This window comes from Oryzias melastigma, linkage group LG13 (assembly GCF_002922805.2).
Source record: "Oryzias melastigma strain HK-1 linkage group LG13, ASM292280v2, whole genome shotgun sequence".
NCBI classification, from domain to species: domain Eukaryota; kingdom Metazoa; phylum Chordata; class Actinopteri; order Beloniformes; family Adrianichthyidae; genus Oryzias; species Oryzias melastigma.
The window spans coordinates 17457616-17479540 of record NC_050524.1 but is presented as its reverse complement, the minus strand read 5'-3'; the positions used below and the strand labels follow the sequence as shown (position 1 = coordinate 17479540).

The 21925-nt window shown below is 36.5% G+C and overlaps 1 protein-coding gene across 3 annotated transcripts in view; it reads right to left on the bottom strand.

Moving 5' to 3' along the window:
- The window catches only part of grik4 (glutamate receptor, ionotropic, kainate 4), a 401676-nt gene that overhangs the window by 181248 nt on the left and 198503 nt on the right, over positions 1-21925 (bottom strand). For all 3 annotated transcript variants that reach the window (XM_036215059.1, XM_036215057.1, XM_036215058.1), the window contains exon 4: positions 4563-4727. In XM_036215059.1, coding sequence (XP_036070952.1) covers positions 4563-4727 — 165 coding nt within the window. The remainder of the gene's footprint in view (positions 1-4562; positions 4728-21925) is intronic.

Below are 21925 nucleotides of genomic sequence, written 5' to 3'. Positions count from 1 at the left end.
AAGAAAAAAAAAAAAAAAACTTTTTAATTATGACTTTAAAGTTGTACATTTACAAGATAAAAAGTCACAACTGTTAAATTATGAGGGTAAATATTTATTAATTTAAAAGTCATACGCTAAATTTTCTACTTTTTTCTCGTAAATTTACGTTTTTAAAATAGTATATTTATAAAGTTAAGTTATAAATCTAAGATACACAAAAAAGTAAAAAAAAACTGATCAATTAACACAAGTTTTGTAAATTGCTACAGTTTAAATTGGTTTTCATTAAATTAAAATTACATCAAAAGTTGATGGTTTACTCAGTATAAAAATGTACATGGATAATAAACTAATATTTTTAAATTACGGAAATTTTTATTTAATTGATCCAAGATTTACAAAAATGAAGTCATAAATTTAGGAAAAAAAGTCATACATTTACAAAAAAAACAAGTCATAAATATACACACCAAAGTTGTCTGTTTATCAGAGATGTGCTGGAATATCTTGTGAAGCTTTTTTCTGGATAGCTTTACAAAACAACAAAGTTATGAAGCTTTTGGCGACTCAGAATCAAATTCGTATTACTGTAGCCGGCTCTTTGGGGTTTGATCTCAGTAATTCAGAGTTTCTTATGTAAAATAAGTAGTTTAGAGACACATGTTTGCAGGACCACGCCAAATCTATTCTTAAAAAACATTGCTAATTGTCTTAGCTCAAAGGGACATTTTTGTATATTTAAAGTCATTTTTACTGCAAACAAGAATAATTTGTTTACTTTTCAGAAAGGCTGTTTTTCAGAGTAGCTGTTGGATTTTCAGGATGAATTGAAAGTGTCAAATAGGCGGTTTATTACATCTGCACACTGACATTTACTGCAAATGCTATTAGAGGCCAAAAAGTGACTTGGACGGATTTGGGCCAGGAGACCATCTGCTTTAATTTATCAAGACAATAAAAAATAGATCCTTCACAGGGGGGGGTTTTCATAAGAAAAAATACTCTTTAAATCCAACTGAGTAGAGGATTTTAGGTGACAACCAAAGATGCCAGTAACTTCCTGTTACTAAATATCAAAAGTCCTAATAAAACTTAAAACTTAAGTTAATCGTTTTTTAATTTAGCCTTTATTTAACCAAGTAAGCAGGAAAAAACATGTTCTTATTTACAATAAGATTTGAGGGTGACATCATACATTTTTACGTAATTTTTATTTTTAATTTTTTGCAATATTTTGATTTGCCAAAACACGGAATTATGGCAGTTGGTTATAGTAATGACAATTAAAAAAAATCAAAGACTAAAAATAAACTTTAAACTATCCACATTGATTTTATTTGTAGTATGAGTTTCACCTTTTTATTGCCTGTAATTTGTTTTCCTATCTTAACATTTTTATATGTTTTTTTGTGCAGAATTGTAATAAAAAAGTGTGACATTTCATCTGTGTGGACATGCTTTCTAAATTACCAAAAACACCCAAAAAAGGTTATTGATCAGTACTTCCACTTACAAGTCCTCTACAATAAAAACTCACAATCCAAATTTAGCCTTAACCCAAAAATTCATCACCATCAAATGTTTAATTGATTTGTTTTATTCCAAGAAAAAGGAAACACTTTTTCTTCCTTTCAAGCAATTTCATAGTTTATGAATTAATCTGCCTCACTTGCTTTTCTTTTTTGTGTATTTTATGAAAAATCAATCGCCCTGCTTCTCATCCCAGCTGGTTTTATTGGTCATGTTCTAAAGACACATTCTGTGTCGTATTGATTTTGAAAGCTTTTCATTAAAATATAATAATTGAACCAGTAAACAGAGAGGTGTGAGGTAAACCACAAAGGTGCAGTGATCTCGGCACGTGTCAACTGTGCATGCAATAAAATACAAGAAGGTTGTCCTACTGGTGTCAAAGGTGTGACCTCAAGTGTGGCATTTATCACAGAGACCCTCATTATGGGCCCTTTAAGCAGCTAAGCGAGCCCTTTTACTTCAGTCTGTCATTCTGATTATGTAAGATGAGGAGAGCTTTGGATCATGTCAAACTCATCATTTGCTGGGCAAAAACCTAATCAGAAAAAATGTTTATTTTCTTTTTTTCAACCAGTAAGAGGTCCGAGGCAGAGCAGAGAGTCTGCTGATTCAGGAGGACTGCCCCCCTGACCAGGCACAGTGTGGGGCCCTCAACTGGACCAGCAGCAACAAGATGCGGATGAAGAGGACAGAAATGACCTCTAGGAATATCAGGACTTGAAGGCCAAACCTGGGTTAGAGACTGTTGGTTTGCCCAGGAGATCCAAATGATCAATCCAGGCTGCTAAACGGAAGGCGGAGAGTTCATTCCTAGAGTGGGCGGAGCTCTGCATTGTTTGTTTGTTTTCCTCATGTACCTTCATCATGATTTAAGCTGATTATACTGTATAAGTAAACTTGTTGTTTTGTTACTTTTAGTGCTGAATGATTTTAGTTCATTTCAGTTCATGTATTTATTTATTTTTCTTAATTTATTTTTCTTAAGTTTATTTATATATTTTAATTACATTAAATTGTGTTTATTTATTCTTTTTGCATTGACATATTTTTTTCCTTAATTATTTTTATTTTATATATGTATTTTTAATTAATTTTGCTTTCATGTATTTTATTTATTTAAAATGTACCTTCTTAATTATTCAATTTTAATTTGAATTATTTGTAATTAATTTTAAATGTATTTATTTATTTTTCTTAAGTTTATTTATTTAATTTTAATTACATTTGATTGTGTTTATTTTTTTTACATTTACATATTTCTTTTTCTTAATTATTTTTTATTTTTTTAAATATATTTATTTGTAATTAATTTTGGTTTTATTTATTCATTTTAATTTTTTTTTTCTAAATATATTTTTTTATTCTTCTTAATTTTTTTTACCTCCCCTAAATAAAACCCATCAGTATGTCTTGGCGGGGGAAGGGCTTTGTTTGGAGGTCACTGCTGATTGGTTCTCTTCAGTCTTCCTCAGTTGCACCCAAGTGGGAGTTCCTTCCATGTTCTGTATTTTTACTTTTGAATTATTTACATATCTTTATTTAAACTTGGACCAAGTTTCACACCTTTGTGTTTGGTGCCTGATATCCATCATGGCATTTACTGGCTTCTGCTGAATGAGCTGAGAGCTAATATGGACCCAATCATAGTTATTAAAAGTGACATTAATTATGCCTGTTTCCCCCTTTTTGCTAAGGTCACATTTTTATCTTGAATGTATTTTTGTCCACCTCTTTCATCCCCGCTGCTCTCTTTTTCCTTTCAAAGCTCCTGCTGCTGCTCCGTCTGGGCCAGCTGATACTGAGACCCCTCACTATCACATGTATCACATCATACGTGGGAACTGTTGGCCGTCATGGACACAGATACAAGCTTGAATAGCTGCCTAAAGAGTGCTGCAGTGACCTGAGTTTCTTAGAAAGCAGTGCACACTTTGTGGTAGAGATGTTAGATCATCATCAAGGGCTGCAGAACGTTTCATTTCTCCAGGAGAACCCGCTCCTTGTGCTCTTTCTTTATCTCCCCTGTCTATTGCATTGCAAGATTTAAAGACCCACTCCAATGAAAATGGCGTTTTTGGTGTTTTCAACATATTTTTGTAGATTTTTTTTTTTGTCAGTGGAGGACATAAAATAATTTATGATTAAAACTGCATATCCGAATATTTGTTTATTCAAATATTGATGGATCAGGTGCAGACGGAAACCGGATGTTTGAAAAGAAGTCTTTGATGCAGCAACTGCCAAAATCTCGGAGGACCGCTCTGGTTTTGATGTATTTAAGCATCAAATGGCAATCTCCATGTTCTAGCAAGGTTTTTTTTTCAAGTCGGTGCTTATTTTGAAGAATGCTATCGCAAAAAATGTTGCACTAGTAGTTGAAGAGTTTGTGTAAGTACATTGTAAAAGAGGAACTATTAGAAAAATCAAACCTTGTCAGCTTGCTTTTTTCTGCTCTAAAAGTGCCTCCAAAACCTAAATCCATGATGCAGTAGATTTATCAATTTGTATTTCCAAAGTTTCTGAGCAAATTATAGAAATTCCTAATTTAATAAGAAAAATTTTTATTTAAGCGCAAATCTTTCAATACTTCCACCTTACAGTGGATTTCCCTTACGGGAAAAATCTGATTAAAAAAAGTTTCTTTTTTTTCTCTATAAGTATTACTTCCAGTGAAAGTTCAAAATTTATTAGAAAGATAAAATTCAGCCTAGCTGCTATAAAACCTCTTTTGACTCCAACAGGTATTAAAAAAGAAGTAAAAAAAAACACCTCTGGTGTTCCTGCACAATACCTGTCATTTTCTTTCATTTTGTTAACAATACATTTCACAAGACGGTGAGAGAGAAGACGTCGGTGAGGTTTGAAATGACAGGCGTACTTATTCAAAAACGAGATGCTGACTGGACTCAGCAGCCCACCTTGACATTTTTACTCACTCTTTTTTCTTCCTTGACACGCACACACACACATATATATCGTATAGAAAACATACAGGAACTCTGTTTTTCCTTGACAGTTGGTCGGCATGGCTTGTTTAAGTCACTTACTTGTTTCCCCCATCTCATATTCACTGTCTCTCAGCAGTTCGAATATGTCCACCTCCAGCTTGCCAGTGGTAGAGCGGTTACTGCTCCTGTTGATGTTGTCTTTGGCCAGAGTGATGGCCAAGCGCTCGCCTCTGCTGCACTCCATGGGATCATCAAGGATGGCAGCTAGGCGAAAGAAAAAGTAAAATATTGTGTTTTGAAGGAGGTAATAAAAAAAAAGCTGTATTTATCTCCAGTGCAAACTTTAAAAGATTGCCACCAAATGAAGGAGAGGCTGTATGAAATGTGTGGCTAGTCATCTGAGAACCCACATCCACTTTTTCCTACTGCAATAAAAGGTTATTCTACTGAAAGCTGCTCCCTCGGCGCCTAGATTTATTGTGACCAATTCTTACGTGACATTTCTTGAATGCTGCTTGCCATTAATCTTGAGTACCTACATTGGCAGAGTATTTCCCTTAATAAATCTACATAATTTGGTAAGCGCTTTTATTGGAGAGGGACCGGCGTTGTTCTAAAAGGCTGAGCATGTGAAGCAAATCTGGAATCTCAAAAGTTTTCAAATCCTGCAAGGTATTTTCATAAAAAAAAAAAAAAAAAGGGAAAACGTGTTATTCATTATGCCTTGTTTACTGCAGAAAAACGACTCAAAACATCTGCTGGTTGTTTGGTTTTTAATAAAGGCACACATGAGACTCCAGTCACTGCTGCAGCTTTTTAAAGACGTTTCACAGTGTTGTACAAGATGAAATCAGTGTGTCACGTGAGCATTAAGGAATAAAGAGGCAAAACACAATATGCAGAAATTATTCATATGAGTACAGCCTACGATATTTGCTATAATTTGAAACAGTCGTCAGAACATGTTTTGCCCTGTGCGTGTCTTAGCTGAATAGATTATAAAGGCAGTGTATGTTCATAATGCAGAAAATAATGCAATTTCACCATCATAATTCTGCATAAAACACTATTAAAATGTAGCAGTGATATATTATGCATGTATACATGCTCTGTATTCTGTGAACTTTGACAGCATAGGATTCAAATGGGCAATTAAGTATGTACAGCAAGCATCAATTATGTACAGAGTTGTCAAACAGGTTAAAAAAAATGGCATACGCTTTTATATATACATTATAAATTATCAGGCTTTTTTATTTATTTTTTTACTGAGTCTGACCATAATTTGTATCAATCTGAGGTTCATAAAGTAACTCTGCACTGACTGGAGCACCTGGCACAAGCGGCATTACTAAATTATTTTTTGCATTAACCACTCAGTCATGCTGCGGCTGAAAAATAAGCTGGGGAAAAAAGCCAATATCTCCCCAATATCCCACGAGGTTAATATAATCATCATATGAGCTAAGTACCAGTTTTAAAGTTCAACACATTTTGTTGAAAATCCAATATCTGTATAGAGGGAAAATAACCAACAGCAATATCAGTGAAGGTAATCAGTCACACAAAAACAGTTTACTCTATTTTAGATGAAAATGTAAATGTGGTGATATATAAATGTGATACACCCATGAAAAACAAACACAGGAATGGTGGGGGGTATGTTGTCGGCTTACGTCTAACTAGATTTAAAATATTTGCAAAGGTACAGAGAAAATGAAACATATTTTAAGTAACATTTTCCCAAGTGATTGCACAACTAAATAAAAAACGGGTTAAAAAGAAAGATGATTCAAGTGAAATCATGACAGGCCAATCTCCAGCTGGTCCCCAGAAATATTTAAAGTCTTGTGCTAAAGCCTTGAAAGGTTTTCAAATGTTGAGCTTCCCATCTGTTGACTTGAAACAGTTCTTGTTACAATTCCTTTCCTGGTAGCACTGTTATTTGCCAAATTGTGCTATAAAGTAGAGCAACAACTAAATGCACCTTAGGGAAACCATGAAAACAATATCTCTTATGTTTCTAAGACTGATGTTACCAAGGCTCAAAGCTGGAGGCTGCGGGTGAGGACCTGGTGGTTGGGCCTCTCTATGGGATTCAGCTATCCTTAGCCCCAAAAAAGACTCGGCTTACTATGTGCTCATTTACCGCCGAAAGGACCATTAGGGGCCAGTGTCATGTGACTTGGATTGCAATAAAACTTGGACTCAAACCATTCAGATATGGAAGGTTGTCTCACTTTATGCAAAGGAGCATAATGACAGGGACTCCACAAAGGTCTTGATCGAGAGGAACAATCTCCCTTATCTGAACCCAAGTGGGGATTTTCATTGGGTTTTTGTGCCAGTCACAGTTTATCCACAACAAATACCATGCTTGAGCATGTGTCTAGCAGGTGTCTAGCAGTGCACCTGGTACGAGGACACCCTTAGCAGGAGGTCACTAGATTAACGTTGTTGTTGTGTCAGTTCTCAGAGTGTGAAGAGATTGGCAAAACTGTCAATTGATCATCACCCAATGGTGAGTTTCATTTGCTGGAGAAGGAGAAGGCCAGACAGACTCAAGAGCCAAAATGTATTGAGACAGTCTTCTGGGAAGCTCATTGTCCGAAGGGTCTTCAACTCTAAAATCTGGGAGTGCTTTAATGTGTGCCAAGAAACTAAGTGGACTGTGTCTTCATTCTTTATTGTCCATGTAGGAGCTAGAAACTGAGGCTGAAAGGTTTCTGGTGCATGTCAACACAACAATCTCTACACCTAGTGGTTGGAAGTAGGAGAATTTGTCAAGCTTGAAGGGTTGGAAGTCTTATCAACTAAAGCTGGCTTGTTGGACCCTAAAAGCGGCTATGGGATATTGTCCAATCATTTTAGGTCCCGCCAATTGCAGTTATAAAAGCAAAACTTGAGTATAGAAGACGTTGAGGGAGGCCATATAGAAATACTAAAGATTGGCCTGAAAACAGAGTTCTTTGGCGAGGGACTTATTATAGATGAGGTCTGAGTGCACCAAGTCTCTGGATGCTGTAGAGCTGTCTTGGGTGACACGTCTTTGCGGCATCATGTGGGGGTCAAGTACAGTGCCTCTAGATTGGCAAACCGAAATGGTGCTTTTACTTTTGAAGGAGTCTTGTCTAGTCCAGAGGGGGGTCCTCTAACTACAAGGGATATCGCTCTTGGATTCTCTTCTTCAGAGTGGGAAGACAAATTGGTCCGATAGTCAAACTTCTTATTAAAGAGGCACTATGTGGCTTACATCCTGGCTATAAAGCATTGGATCAGCCCTAAGCACAGTGAAGCATAGAGCTTAACTCATAGTGCTCTGCAGTGTTCTGTAGGAGGCGCTATGGGACAAAGAGGTCCAGCTATTACAGTCCATCTGGGTTCCTAATGGCCAGATCGGGATTTATGTTGGTCCTTAAAATCCAGGAAGGAAAAAAGTTTAAAAGAAAATGCAATGAATACAAAATCTGGCTACAGTTATTCAACAAATTTTGAAAAGAAAACTGAGTTATGTTTTAGTTAAGTATCAACATATTTTAATTTTCTGCGCTTTTTTTTTTTGTTCTATTTAAGAAACCATTGCCACAAAGAAAATCAGTTGTGCTAACTTAAAAATAAAAGCTCATATTTGAGTTTTAAGATGGAGCTGTCCGGATATTAAGCAATCCAAAAGATTTTGTATATTTGCATTTATTCCTAGAAGCTGTTTCCATTATATAGTCTGTGAAAGAATATCTGTCTCTTGTCCCTCAATAAACGTTGCACCTCTTCACATTAAACTGCTAATAAATTTAGGCTGTAAATCATTTAATGCTTCTCTTCTGAATCGTGATCACAAAGAATGTTGAGGGCTTGAATCATCTTTTCTCTTTTAACAAAGACATTTCCAGTGTATCCTCAGTTAATACAGGGAGCATTGGATTTCCTTTCCTTTATTATATGCTGAATTGGAACGTAACTATCAAAGGACACAGTTATTTTAGGGTAATTTCATTCAAGATGAAGGATCCTTCTTTTTAAAAAATGAGTTCTGGGATACATCTATGTAATCCCTATTGGAAAATAACAGGACATATCACCTAATGCATGAACATTTCTCTGGCTTCAGCCTCCCTGCGTTATGAGTATAACTGGGCAGATAAAAAACAAACTAATTGGTGATAAAAATAGAAAAAAATAAGAAGCTGCTAATGACAGCAGTAGCTATAAACCAGCACACAGCATTTCCCAAAGGTTTTGATGAAGGACTACTCAGAGGGAGAGGTATTGTAAAATTGAACCAGTCGGCTGTAAACATAGGTGCATAATCAATGGTGTAGGAGAAGCATTGTCCAAATGAAAACAACACACTTCAGACTATTAATCCCATTAAATATTGATGAAGCAAAGAAACTGCCTGCAACTGTCTGCGATTTTGATTCGATTGTCCAATTAGTTTGGGTCCTTTTAAGACAAAGACAGTACATCCTTTACATCCTGTGTCCAAATTAGAGATGGATACTCTAAAATTAACACTAAATGGTTGCACTTTATCTCCTCTGCATTGCAGATACCATATATTACCAGGAAATAAATATATTGAAGTTAAAGGGCAACAACAAAAGTCAAACGCCTGCATATCTACCTATCTGACTGAAAAAGTAACAGTCCAGTTGTACAAGAGGAATAAATAGCCAAAGGATTTCTCTCATCTACATATTTGACAGTATTCATAACCATGTCAAAATTACTAGGAGTCCATTTTTATGATTCATGCCTTTGGCAAATAAGACATTGAAATTAAGCCCAGTCAAGGGTGTAGTCTTTCACTTGACAGAGGACTCTTAGGTTTTTTGCTGTCCAACAGAACTTCAGAGTGTTCCAACAACCGCTGGGCTTGTTTGTTCTGCCGGATTTAGATTTTGGTCAACAGAAGAGAGCGCTGGCACATACAACACTCACCAGGAGTGACAAAAGGCCAGATGCCAACATTAAGATTATGATGCCCCGTACAACCAGCTGCAAATGAAGACATTGACATTCTCCAGTAAGAATGACTGTCATTTTATGCATACTTTGAACTATTGGAATTCGGATGGCCATAAAACATTAATGCACTCCAGATATCCATGTGTCTCATGAGTGAAGCGTCACAGTTACTGTTATTGTTAATGAACAGATTAACTACAGGGCTTTAATTAGAGCTCTACAGCCACATTTTGGACCTTTGCAAGTGATGGCGTGCCGCTACTATAAATGTGCAAGCCTCTGCTTCCTAGTGGATTCTTTTTGTTTCATTATTTTAAGAGGTTATTGAATGTTCTTAATGACTGCTTATACACTGACTGTAATATCACTGGACATATCAACCCCTCCCCTCTTGTGTTTCAAACAGAAAGTATCTGTGGTTTTCAAAATGGTTAAAATACCATTGACTTCTATTAAGAAACAGACAGCTATGTCTCAGTTGAGCAGCAGGATTTCTCAGTGGGCTAAGTATTGGGTTTGCACCCAAGAGACCTGGGTTCAATTCCCGGGGTGTACACTGATCTCCATCCAGATTATTCTTTATAATCCTTTTTTTTTTTTAAATATGTTTTTTTCTTTATAGCAAGTTATTTAAGTTATAAACTGACCAATCAAAAGCCTAAGTAAAAGCTTGTGGTGCCCATTGGCCTGACCTCGAGCGTTTGAGTGACCAATTCTCCCAAGCCTGCTCTCAGTTAAAGGGATGTGGACTTTGAATAAGCTCATTCATAACTGGCAACAGTAGTTCCTCTAAAAACATGACTCAGACCGACTCCGACTAATCGCTGTTGACAGATTTAAAATGGGGTCAGACGATCAGGTAGCAATGGTGACGGATTTGGCATGATTTTGGCCTGATTTAAGGCCAGTGAGGTAATGCATCTTCTATAGGTGACATCAACACCTTGTTTTATCCTTTGACATAACATATGTCAGTGGTTTCAAAGTTGACTCTAGCAAAGTGCACTTTGAAAAGGTTCAAATGCTGAAAAGGCGCTCTCCCTTGGCATTTTGAAAGGCGGTGGAGCAGCCTGATTAGTATTGTATTTTACCACATACATAAGAGGTTTAATGACTGCATCATCTAAGTAACAGACAAAGGGTGTGTTCTTGGATGCTTTCCAGTTTCACACTCTCCATTTTAACTCTCCTAGCTAACACTTTGCATAATCATCAACATTCATAACTGCGTCTTGCAAGTTGTTTCTGAAACCAGTGTCTAATAAAGCATACTGCTCAGTGACATTCATGTAAGAGCTCATTTTAAATTACATTTATACAGTAGTGAATATAAAGGTCATGGACCTCACTACTGGAAAATGCAGTTAATGAGTTATCCTCTACGAGAATGTTAATAGCTTAGCACATGTAGTCCACACCTAAGTAATAAAAGCACAACCATCATTAACCACGCTAAATGTATTTATATTACACTGACTTTAATTGGAAGCAACAGGACTGACATGAACAGAATTACAATCCAGTATTTGGGTTTTGCTCACGTTATATTTGGGGGAAAGTGGCTCCGTTGGGAGGCACTTACACCATCCTCAAACCTGTTGTTCCACAAGCTGGGGGGAAATGTGACACACTTTCTTCATGCAGACCTCAGAACAAAAAATCCAAATGCAAGAGGAGAAGTTTCGACAGCATACGGAAAAAGTTTGAGCGCAAGAAGAACTCAAAATGGAAAGGAATGTATTCATGCAAGCAACATGTATATCAGAGAGCAGAAAAAGTTTTGAAGAAAAGCAAATATTCATGCAGGAAGGGACTTCTTAAATGTGTGAGAGCAGAATTTTGTGGGGAAGTTGAAGGTGGAACTGGGTTTTCAAACAGTGAAAGATGTGTTTTTGATTAAACCGCTCCAGTGTGATATAACCCATAGAGAAACTATGCACTATTTTTAAAAAAAGAGAGAACGTGCAACAGGTAGAACATCTCAAAGAGTGAGTAGGTTAGGTGCATTAGAGGTGTTAGGGGAGAAGGTGTTCCCTGAAGACTGGCATATTTAACAGATCGCAGTCATTGAGGAGGCACACGTCTGCTTTGGTAAAAGTCGGTAGCTCATTCCACCATCAGGGAGCAAGAAATAAAAGCTGTCAAGATAAGAAAGACAGGTATGTGATGTGGGAGAAGGAAGACACTATTTCCTAGAGAAATAAAGTTGTCCACAGAGCACAAGCATCTGGTTTGGCAGCTGGTTCACAGTAAAAGACTTGTGATAAAAACTTCTCACCGTCTTCCTAATGTAGACGGATATTATATTTTAGTCCGAACAAAGCTCAGTCAACAGTGACCTACACCCTTGACATTTTGGTTAATTTCAAGAATGTTCATCTTTTAAAGTATCCCGTCATGGATTGCCACAGAAAATCTGCTTTCGCCAATCTCGACACTTTCTAGAGTTTTATGCCAGATGCCCTTCCTGACCCAGCCCTATATTTTATCCAGCTGGGAGACCCAGCTAATTTTCTTTAACGGTTATAAGGAAATTATTTTGTTTGCGCGCTCAAAAAGATCTCATTCATTTTATTGTGTGTTACTATGAAGAAACACGAGAGTCATCCTCCCCTTTTCCTTGTCAATATAGATTTTTAGGAACCCACACCTGTGTGAGCGCACACCCATACGGAGATGCACACAGGGATATTTGTGCATGTCTACAGCAAAATGCATCATGTTTGTTTAATAGCTATTTTATTCACTTGGAGCAGCGTGACTGCAAATTTTACCCCAACCAATCTGTCTGCTTGTCTGACTGCATGGTAATGAAATTGCTGCTTCTACGCTTTAATCAATCTCATCCTAAAGCCCTGTGGTGTGAACTACCGAGGGAAGCGGAGGTGCTACCTTATATAATTAGAAAAACCTTACTCGCCGAAGACCTGGTGACAAGAAACTGATTTCCTGCTGTCACATAATATAATTACAGCCCACAGTCTTCTATAATAATGTGTGAGTGGACCAAAATGTTGAGTCCCATTAATCTGAAGCTGAATGGTGAGGCTGAGTCGAGGAATTTGTATAAAAGTTTGACAGTTTCAGCTCATTTTTGGTCGCAACTGGTGGTTTTGGCTTTAAAATTGGTTCAAATGAGTTTAGTAATTATGATGAGGAGCCGGTAAAACCACACTTCTGAATTCATTAAAAAAAAAAAAAAAAAAAGGGTAAAAGACTTCATTAGGGAACCATAAGAGCCAATCTGCTTCTATTTTCAGCAACAACAAAAAAAATATTCACACATACAAATGGTCTGATTTAAGCTCATGAATTGATCTGAATGTGTATTGCCACAAAGTCGTATTCAGATGCTTTTATACAAGAAAACAATAGATTTTTACTGTCCAAATCTTACTGTTTTTAAATAAAAGACTTTTAATTTTTGGTTCCTAGTAATAAGTGACTTCCAAAATAAAATATTTCCAAAAATTAGCTTTAAACTAGACCCAAACCATATGTGAGAGAGGAAATTATTTTAGTGGCTTTGCACAAAATGTCATCTAAACACAGTGCTTTAGCATCATTATGGCACGGCCAGATAACACCAACAATCAATAATGCTGCTGCCTCAAATGTCACGAGAAGAAATCACCATCCAAGGCAAGAGGGTCAAAGAGAAAAAAGATTTTTTTTTGTGAGGAACAAAGTCACTAAACTGAGTTAAAAGTTTTTCTTTGTTAGAAGTTTACTTTTAAAAAAGAAACATGGATAAAACTGATGGTATGTCTATGTTAATGAAAGAAAATGAACCTTAAGTGTCACTGAAATAACTATAGACTCATAAAAGTAATATTAAACTACATACAAACTGGATATTACTTTTTAAAATTCCTATAAGACAGAATTATAAAAAAAGTATTCTGTTTTGTGTCACCCTTTAAAAATAAACCAGACTGACTAATATTAAGTTTGAGGTTTTTAATCTTATTAGAGGACACCCATTCCTCTGAAATGGTTTAATCATTCTTAGTCCTAATTCTTCGTTTGTTTCAAACCAAAGTGGAGGTGAAAGCAGAAGACATTGTACATTTACTAATGGATGAAGAAAATGAAAAACCATCTGTGATCTGGTAGAAAAATGAATCAACAAGGAATATGAAACAAGTCAAAATAAAAGGCGGGAATTTCTGAACCATTGTCAAGGGCACTGCGAAGTGCACATGTGATATTTGAAACAAAAATATGTGAAAATATTTCTGATAAGCATTTCAAGAACAATTTATTATTCAGTCAAGGCTAAGATAAAACAAACAAAGAAAACGTTCACCTCAAGCAAATTAGCTGAAACTGTCTATATAAATAGAAGAGCCTGACAAGCACAAGCCTTTTCATTTGCAATTATTTGTGTGAGCAGGACAGCAAGAGGTGCAGGAAGCATGACTTTTAGAGAAAAAAGAAAAATATATATGCAGGAATCTGTCAGCATGTTAATTATTCAAAGCAAATTCTAAGAACTAAATCAGTTCTTCGAAGGAAATTGTTCAAATACTTCAAGATGCTACACAGTCTATGCTAAAATAATATGAAACTACATCAAATATTTTACATTATATAATACATTTCAGCATTTCTAAAGAGGCTGCAAAACACAAATCCTGTTTTCAAACTGACTGGTTTGACTTACAATTTTGTAGAAGCTTTAACTATAAAACTAAAAGCTTTAACATTTAAAGTGACGTTCACATTGCCCTCAGCAAACCGCCTTCAAGTGACCACTTCCAATGAAAAGTGTCAGGGATAGGCAATTCCTGGCCGAAAGGGCCACATTCCCACATGTTACCCAACATACCTGCTCTGGTAAGTTCCAATTGGCTGTAAAGACCTGAACCAGGTAATCAGTCATAAGGATGCCTATTCCTGGTCTATGTGAACGCGCATTTTGGGTGTTCAAAACACTTCAGCTTTTGCATTACTATGCACATTTTTAAGACCGTTTTAGGCTCTACGGATAATTCACGTCCCTGAATATATGTTGAAAGTAAAACCAGGTTAAACTTGGACCAACAAGGGAAGATTTGGTAGGAATGTATGGATGGCGTCTCTTTTATTTCCCGGAAGCTCAAACCATTTGTTAATAGATAAAGCAAAAAGCAAAAAAGCAAAAAAAGTGAGATTTGTACCGGTTCGAGATTTCACACTAAGGTCAAATCCAAATTCTTTTCAAGTGGAGAGTTATGGGAAATTGTCTCTTCAAATTTGGACCTATAGCTACATTAGCATAGCGCTGCTAGTGCTCAAACACAACAACATTGGTTTTATTACTTTTAAAAGGTCATTACTTAAAATTAAATGTAAACTTCTGTGCTTCAGAGCACACTCGTGTGAAGAAATCCACTTCTCCTCTGCGGCACAGCATGTTTCACCCTCGGGGTCAGGCCCTTAAATGATTTTGGACCCCTACCCCTTCAAATACCCATACCCCTACATTTAGCCCTCCAAATGAAGAGTCTTGGAAAAATAGTCTCTTCAGATTCGGACTTCCCTCCCACTCTATGGTTGTGTCCGAATTCCACCCCCAATCACTATATATTGCGTTTGCCATCTTTAGTGTTGTCTGAATCTACTAATCCCAAAAGCGAGTACACTTGAAATCTCCCAGAAGTCTTTGCGAAAAGCTAGCTTACATTGATGGTCACTACATTTTGGATATAGACCACAATGCAATGCGGTCAAATAATGTTGAACAAAAAAACGTGTTTGAATGTAATATTTAAATAAACCAACCACATTTTCACCATCAGAACACAATGGAGTCATAAATAAATGTTTTTATTCGTTTTATCTCTTCATTAAATCGGTGACGTAATATCAGGTGTTTAGAAAAACGAAAGAAAAGTAGTGAGCATCTTTTCCGAATTACTTTCAAAATCTAGGGCACTATATAGTCCCTCACTATATAGTTTTTTAGTAGATAGGGGTTAGGGGGGGGAATTAGGACAAAGCTTATGATGTCATCAATAGTCGCTGGTCAGCTACGTTAGCTCAGAGCTGCTAGCAATCAGAAAAAAAAAAAAAAAAAAACATCAGTTTTATAATTTAAAAAAATGCCATGCTAAAACAAAAAGTCATAACTTCTGTGCTTCAGAGTACACCCACGTGAAGAAATGCGGTTTTCCTCTGTGGTACAGCGCCACATGGTTCACCCTCATGGCAGAGGGCTCTGCATCCCTCTGCAGGAAGGGTTAGCCCTTAAAAACAATTCCGGACACTCCTGTCACTTCAAACCCCCCTACAATTAGAGGGATAGGGGGGATAATTCATTTTAAGCCCAAGTTTCTTCCAGCTGTAGGTGGTAGACATGTATTGGGAAGCGACAGTCCAATGTGAACACCGTATGCTAAACGTGCGTCACACTTCCAATATAGCGTTACATCCAAAATAAGCTATGGATTATATACCCAATGCATTTTGTATTCTGGTTTGAATTATTTGTCATTCAAACTATGGTAAAAATGCAGTTTCCTCCTTCTGTCAGATATTTCACTTTGCATTTGAATGCCAAGTATATCCAGATGTAGCATATATTTATGATGGGGTTTATGATGTGAGGCTTATTTCACTCAGGGGAATAAATGAACAGAAGCTGTCATGCATCACGTCTGCGAGACAGGACTCGTGAGGCGGAGAGCACTTGTGAGTTGCTGTGTTTGCTTAGTGTTTCTGAGAGTGTGCGCAGTTGGCATATGTGTCTTGGGAATAATTGTTTGCATAATGTCACTCTAATTTCTGCTCCACTTGAGCTTGTTCCCAGCCAGCACTGCAGAGCTGCTGCGTTTTAAGACACCGGCGAGCCAAGAGCGCATCTACAACAAGCTGATGGAGGCTTTTCAGTGCAACTTGTTGATGTGAGCAGGAAAAGTTCCGCTACGATCTTTTAAAAGAGTAAATACCTTTACTCACATAGACGTATTGTGTTTAGTTGGTGCTCTAACACTACAAGAGTGAAAAACAGGCAGGATGCAGAAACTGCACGGCTACTTTTTAGCTACAGCCACCACAATACCCCCCCATGCACACATACAGTCAGTGTAGGAGAGTGGGGGGGTGTAATCTGTCATCAACTCTTAACGCCGGGGCAATTTAAACCCAGGTGCTTTTAATCAAATTAATTGGATAAAGTGATCATCAGCAAGTGTGACCTCCAGCAGCCGGTTTGGCAGTCTGCTCTCGAGGAGCATTCAGCCGCATCACAGCAGGCTGGGAAACGCAGGCGTACTGCTGGGCTCTCGCTGATGAAGAAGAGACCTGAAGAAGACTGCTGAACGCTATTCCCTGCAATGACTGTTCTGTAACTGTTGTGTCCCTCTTAAATCCAGAATTACGACATGATAAATTGGCTTGGAAACACCTCAGAGGGCCAAAAAAAGCAATTTATTTCATTTAGAAAATATATATATATATATTTTTTTCATCCTAGAATTTGTGACAAAAAAGTAAAAAAGAAACTATGTTTTAAGCTTGCTGCTGATGTATCATACAGTTTTATTTAAAAAAACAAGACAAAAAAACAATTCCCCTTTCACCCTGCTGTTCCTAGCCCTGTGCTTTTCTGGACTGAGATGTCCTAAGTATATAAACACTCACCGGCCACTTTATTAGAAACACATTGCTACTACCAGGTTGGATCCCCCTCCCTAAAGGGATGGACATGGTCAGCAACAATGGTTAAGGGGTCCAAAGTGTGTCAAGAAAATATCCCCCATACCATTATACCACCACCAACAACCTGAACTCTTGATACAAGACAGAATGGATACATTTTCTCTTTTTCAGACCATTCTCTGGAAACCCTAATGGTTGTTGGATCAACAGTTTCTGAAATACTCAGATCAGCCCATTTGGTACCAACAACCACTTTCAAAGTGACTTTAATCCCCTTTTTACCCTTTCTGATGCTCGGTTTGAACTGCAAAAAATTATCTTGACCATGTCTAAATGCCTAAAGGGATTGAGTTGTGACCTTGTAATTACTTAATCAGGAAAATTACCGTTAACAAATCGTTGGGCAGGACTGGCTCAGTGTATATTTCTACATGTACATGAGGTCGTGGACTGAGATATTTGTTATAATTACTGACTTAAATTCTCTTAATGCCCTGCTGCATCATTTACCAGTAATGTGCACACTTTTTAGAGTCAATTACGTAACAATGGTTTCTTGGTGCCCTGTGACAGACTGGTGACCTCTCCAGGGTGTACCCCACCTTTGCCCATCATTAGATTAGGCTCTGGTGACCCCATAATGGATAAAAGGGGTTCTTGAAAGTGGATGGACGATTTTTTATTTTTTATTTTTTTTTGGTATGCAAAATCAAAAAGAAGGCCAAATCTTCAACAAGTATCTGGGTGATGTCCAGTAATGTCAAGCACACCAAAAAACACTATAAAAATGGAAGTATTGGGATAGCAAAAGTACAGACTTTCACCTAATTGAAGTAATGTAAAATGTCCTTTGAATCTTTATGTCCTCCTTTCCCATTTTTTGAAGACAGATACTAAAATATATGCTGTCGAGCACAAAAAGGATGCATTTTTTCTTTTGATATGCATGTATGTGCTCTTAAAAGCAAAGTGCACGGAAAAGCAAAGCGTGACAGGCCACAATTTGTGTATTAATGGAGGAAAAAAAAGAAGAATAAACATAAAAAAATACTGCACTCGAAGCAAACACAGCAGCTGCAGATGGTGAAAAGAGAAACAACATAAATAAAAAGAAGGTATCTCACTGAACAGTCAACCTTTTTTACACACACATTAGCATCAGTGAAGTGTTAATAAGGGTGCTGCATCATCCAGTGAAACAATTCTGAAGCTGTTTGCGCCACAATTGGTGTAATAAAAAACAAAAGTAAAAATGTCAGAGGTTGAAAAACAGATGGGAGGCTCAAGCTAATGAATATATTTGTAAAGGCAGGACACAGCATGCAAACACTTTTTACTCCATTGTGTTAAAGAATTAATGCTTGCAGTGGAAATTATTGGATGTAGTATGACTGTGTAAAGATGAGCACAAGTGTCTGATTCACACTACTACCAAGTGAAATCGTTCTCCAATCTGGTAGTGAACTAGCCTTATTATACGTAAATGTATTGCTATTCTTTTTTTAAATCAAAATGTCACAATTTTTATGCAAAAAATGTCAATAAAGAGAACAGATCATTTAAAATCCTTAAGCTTAGCAGTCAACAGATTATTTTAAATAAAGACTATGACCTGTGAAATAATCAAAGGGTTTAAAATAAGTCTACAATCAACTCAAATTTGAACTTATTAAAGATTACTTTCCTCCAGGACTTTGCAAAGTTGAACCAATTGCCACAAATTAGGATCAAATCTGCACATTTTTCTCGATGCAGCAGCTTTTGCCACCACTTTAGTCAAAGGCTCTCATTTTGAATAAGTTCTGTTGTGTTGGACTTTATTCTGAATTCCAGTGTTTGCAGTATTTAGTTTATGTGTTTTTTTTTTTTTTATAAACAAACATGAGTAATATAGACACAGTTCTTTTGAAAATATGCTGAACTTCCCATCAACTCCTTTGACCAATCCTCAACCTGTTTATGCTTTTAGGCATTCTGAGTAACAGAGTCAAAGACGACGTTCCACCACTTAAAATATCCTGCCAACCAAGTATAGGGGTAGATCAAATGTGTTTTTGCATATCATGTTTTTACATTTTTACTTCCCTGTGATGCTGAACTGGGTTAAAAGTCTCTGATTTCACAACAAAAATCATAGTTAAAGATTGGAATATTGGAGAGAAAAACTTTTTGATGAAATTTACCGTATGTGGATTTTCAAGAAATTTATTATTATGGTTATTTAGGTAGAATATGAGCTTTTTTATTGTTATCAGATATAATCAAAAAATGTAGAACAGGTTTTTTTTGTTGATAAAAATGTGTAAACAAGAGCACTAAATGTACAATGTATCTAATTAAAATGTATTAAAATGATTTCAGGAAGAGAGTCTTTAGTCCGGGGGATATTTCAGAATCAGCTGTATCCGTTCAATAAATATATGTGAATTTAATTATTTATTTTTATACTTAAAGCACTTTGAGGGAAAATTGACACTCAGGTTAAATGTTACTAATAACACATACAAAAAAAGAAAGAAAAAAGGTGAAGTGATCAACAGAAAACTAAAAACTAAACTAAACTGATGTTTGTTTGTTTTTGTAGTGCTAAAGAACAGTCATCATTTTCAAAAATCTCAATTATTTCATCATCAGATGGCTTCAAAGACAAACATCTCACATTGTGGTTGACAGCTGTGACTGCCAGGAGTGGGATGCTTCTGCCGGGACAATGTCTTACAAATCTTAAATTCAGATTAAATACACCCAGAAAACTGGCGTTGCAATGCTCTTAATTTTTCTTCCTTTTTAACATTTCATTTGACAAATTTTATAGGTTTAACATAACATGTAAAAGTGTAAATAAAGCTAAAATCTGCAATAAAATGTGCTGTGTTCATGTGACAACACCTCCCTCAGTTCTAGTGTAAATAACTTAGGTTCTTATTAATACTTTTTTTGCTCTTGTTCCTTTAAAAACGTATGCAACATATTTCAATTCAACTTTTCTTTAAAATTTCAGCATGAACCTGTGTGCAAAAGTATCTAAACCACTACGGCCTTCATAACTGTACCAATCATTCTACTGATCAACAATCTATAAATCCCTTTATAAAGATGTTTTTGAAATGCGTCAAAATTCTGCTTGATAAAATAAATTAAATTGAATGATATGTTTTTTTTCCACCCAAACCACATGAAAAAACAATAGAAAACCTTCATACAAAGCCATCCCAGCAGAGCCATCTGCATCAGGAGGTGGATGCTGGCATTACCAATGTGGACGAATGGTCCACAGAACCAGAATTGACAACCTTTTTAATGATGGAAAAAATGGAATCCTGGTCAAATAAAAAAAAAAAATACCAATTAAAAGGGGTGGCTCTTGATCCTGTTTTTGAAATAATTATATTCGTAGCCTCTGGGTCCCTGATAGGTTGATCCAAAGAGGAGCTGAATTAAAGATATGCTCCAACACAAGTCTTTTTTGACTGGAGACAACTGGAAAGCTGGAGGACATTGTGGTCTGCAAGGACTTGTATATTAGAAGCAAATCTCATAAATTTAAAGAAATATTAAAAAACTATTACAAGCTCTTAAATTCAATTCAAAAACTCATGGGAAACCAATGGATTCATTTGAAAATTGGCTGACCAGTAGTTAGGCTTTCCCATCACACTTTGCATGACCATTTCACCTTGGCCACCGATGTCCTACAGGGAACTCTGCTTCTATTTTGAGCCAGTAGTTTTATCAAAGTTACATTAAGTGTATCTGCTTTAAAAGAACAAAAGCACACAGAGAAAGCTACAGACTCTGAAGAATTACAGTTCTTGCATTAGATTGATAAAATATCACCAGTTGGATTCTCACGGGAAAATGTCCACGTTCTTTAATATCACTACAGCCTTTGTGTTTGTAAAAATATACTAGGTTCATCTCTAATAAAAAACCATTTGAAATCTTTTTTCACCAAGAAAACAAAGCTCTGACACCAATAACATAAATGTTTAGATTCTATAAATGGTACTTCTCTTTTTCCCAACCATAGCCTGGTTAGGCTCCAGCAACCCTGTGACCCCAAAAGGGATTTAGCGGCTTCAGAAAATGAACGGATGGATACATTTCATGAATGACAACTGGTTCTGATTTGAAAAAATTGCCTTTGGGGAGTAAAACGCACAATCAGTGTCTTAAATAAGATATTTTCTAAATGTGCTCTACCTAAGGGTAAGCAAGACTAAACATCCCATTACCTTTAACTGTAAGAAACATGTACATTCTTATGAATAAACCATCTGCTATAAATAAAAATGTACTGGTAAATGTGTTGAGAGCTTTAGACTTTTCACTATTACATGTTTCTTTGTTTGCAGAAACAAATCCCTGGATGTTGACACCATGGCACTTTCAGATTCTTCTGAACTGAACCAGGTTTTGGTCCAACGTTGGCCTTTAACTGCTCCATTTCCATTTCCATCAGCCTGAGGCTGCTTTCCTCATTTGTCCAAAGGCTGTCCACACTGCTCAATATTCATTGTAGCATAATCTTATAAATTGGTGTAGAGTTTAATGATTGTGGTTCGTCCTAGTTTTCTATCTTGCTTTAACACATTCATTTATAACGAAAAGCTTCAGTTTTGGGCACTAAGAGCTAATGGCAGGCATTACACTTAATAAAGGTAATCCTTCTTTCCTTTATGTTCTCCTCTTTACATCAGATATATTGTTTTAAAAGGTTTGTTAGCCAAAAATTTGTTGTCTGCAGGCAAAATCTCAATTTCCACCAATATTGCTCGCCGTTTTTGTTGCACTGCTAATGCTAGGTTGGGGGTATGAGTCTCAAAGTCTCATGTCTGAAAGTCGAGGCC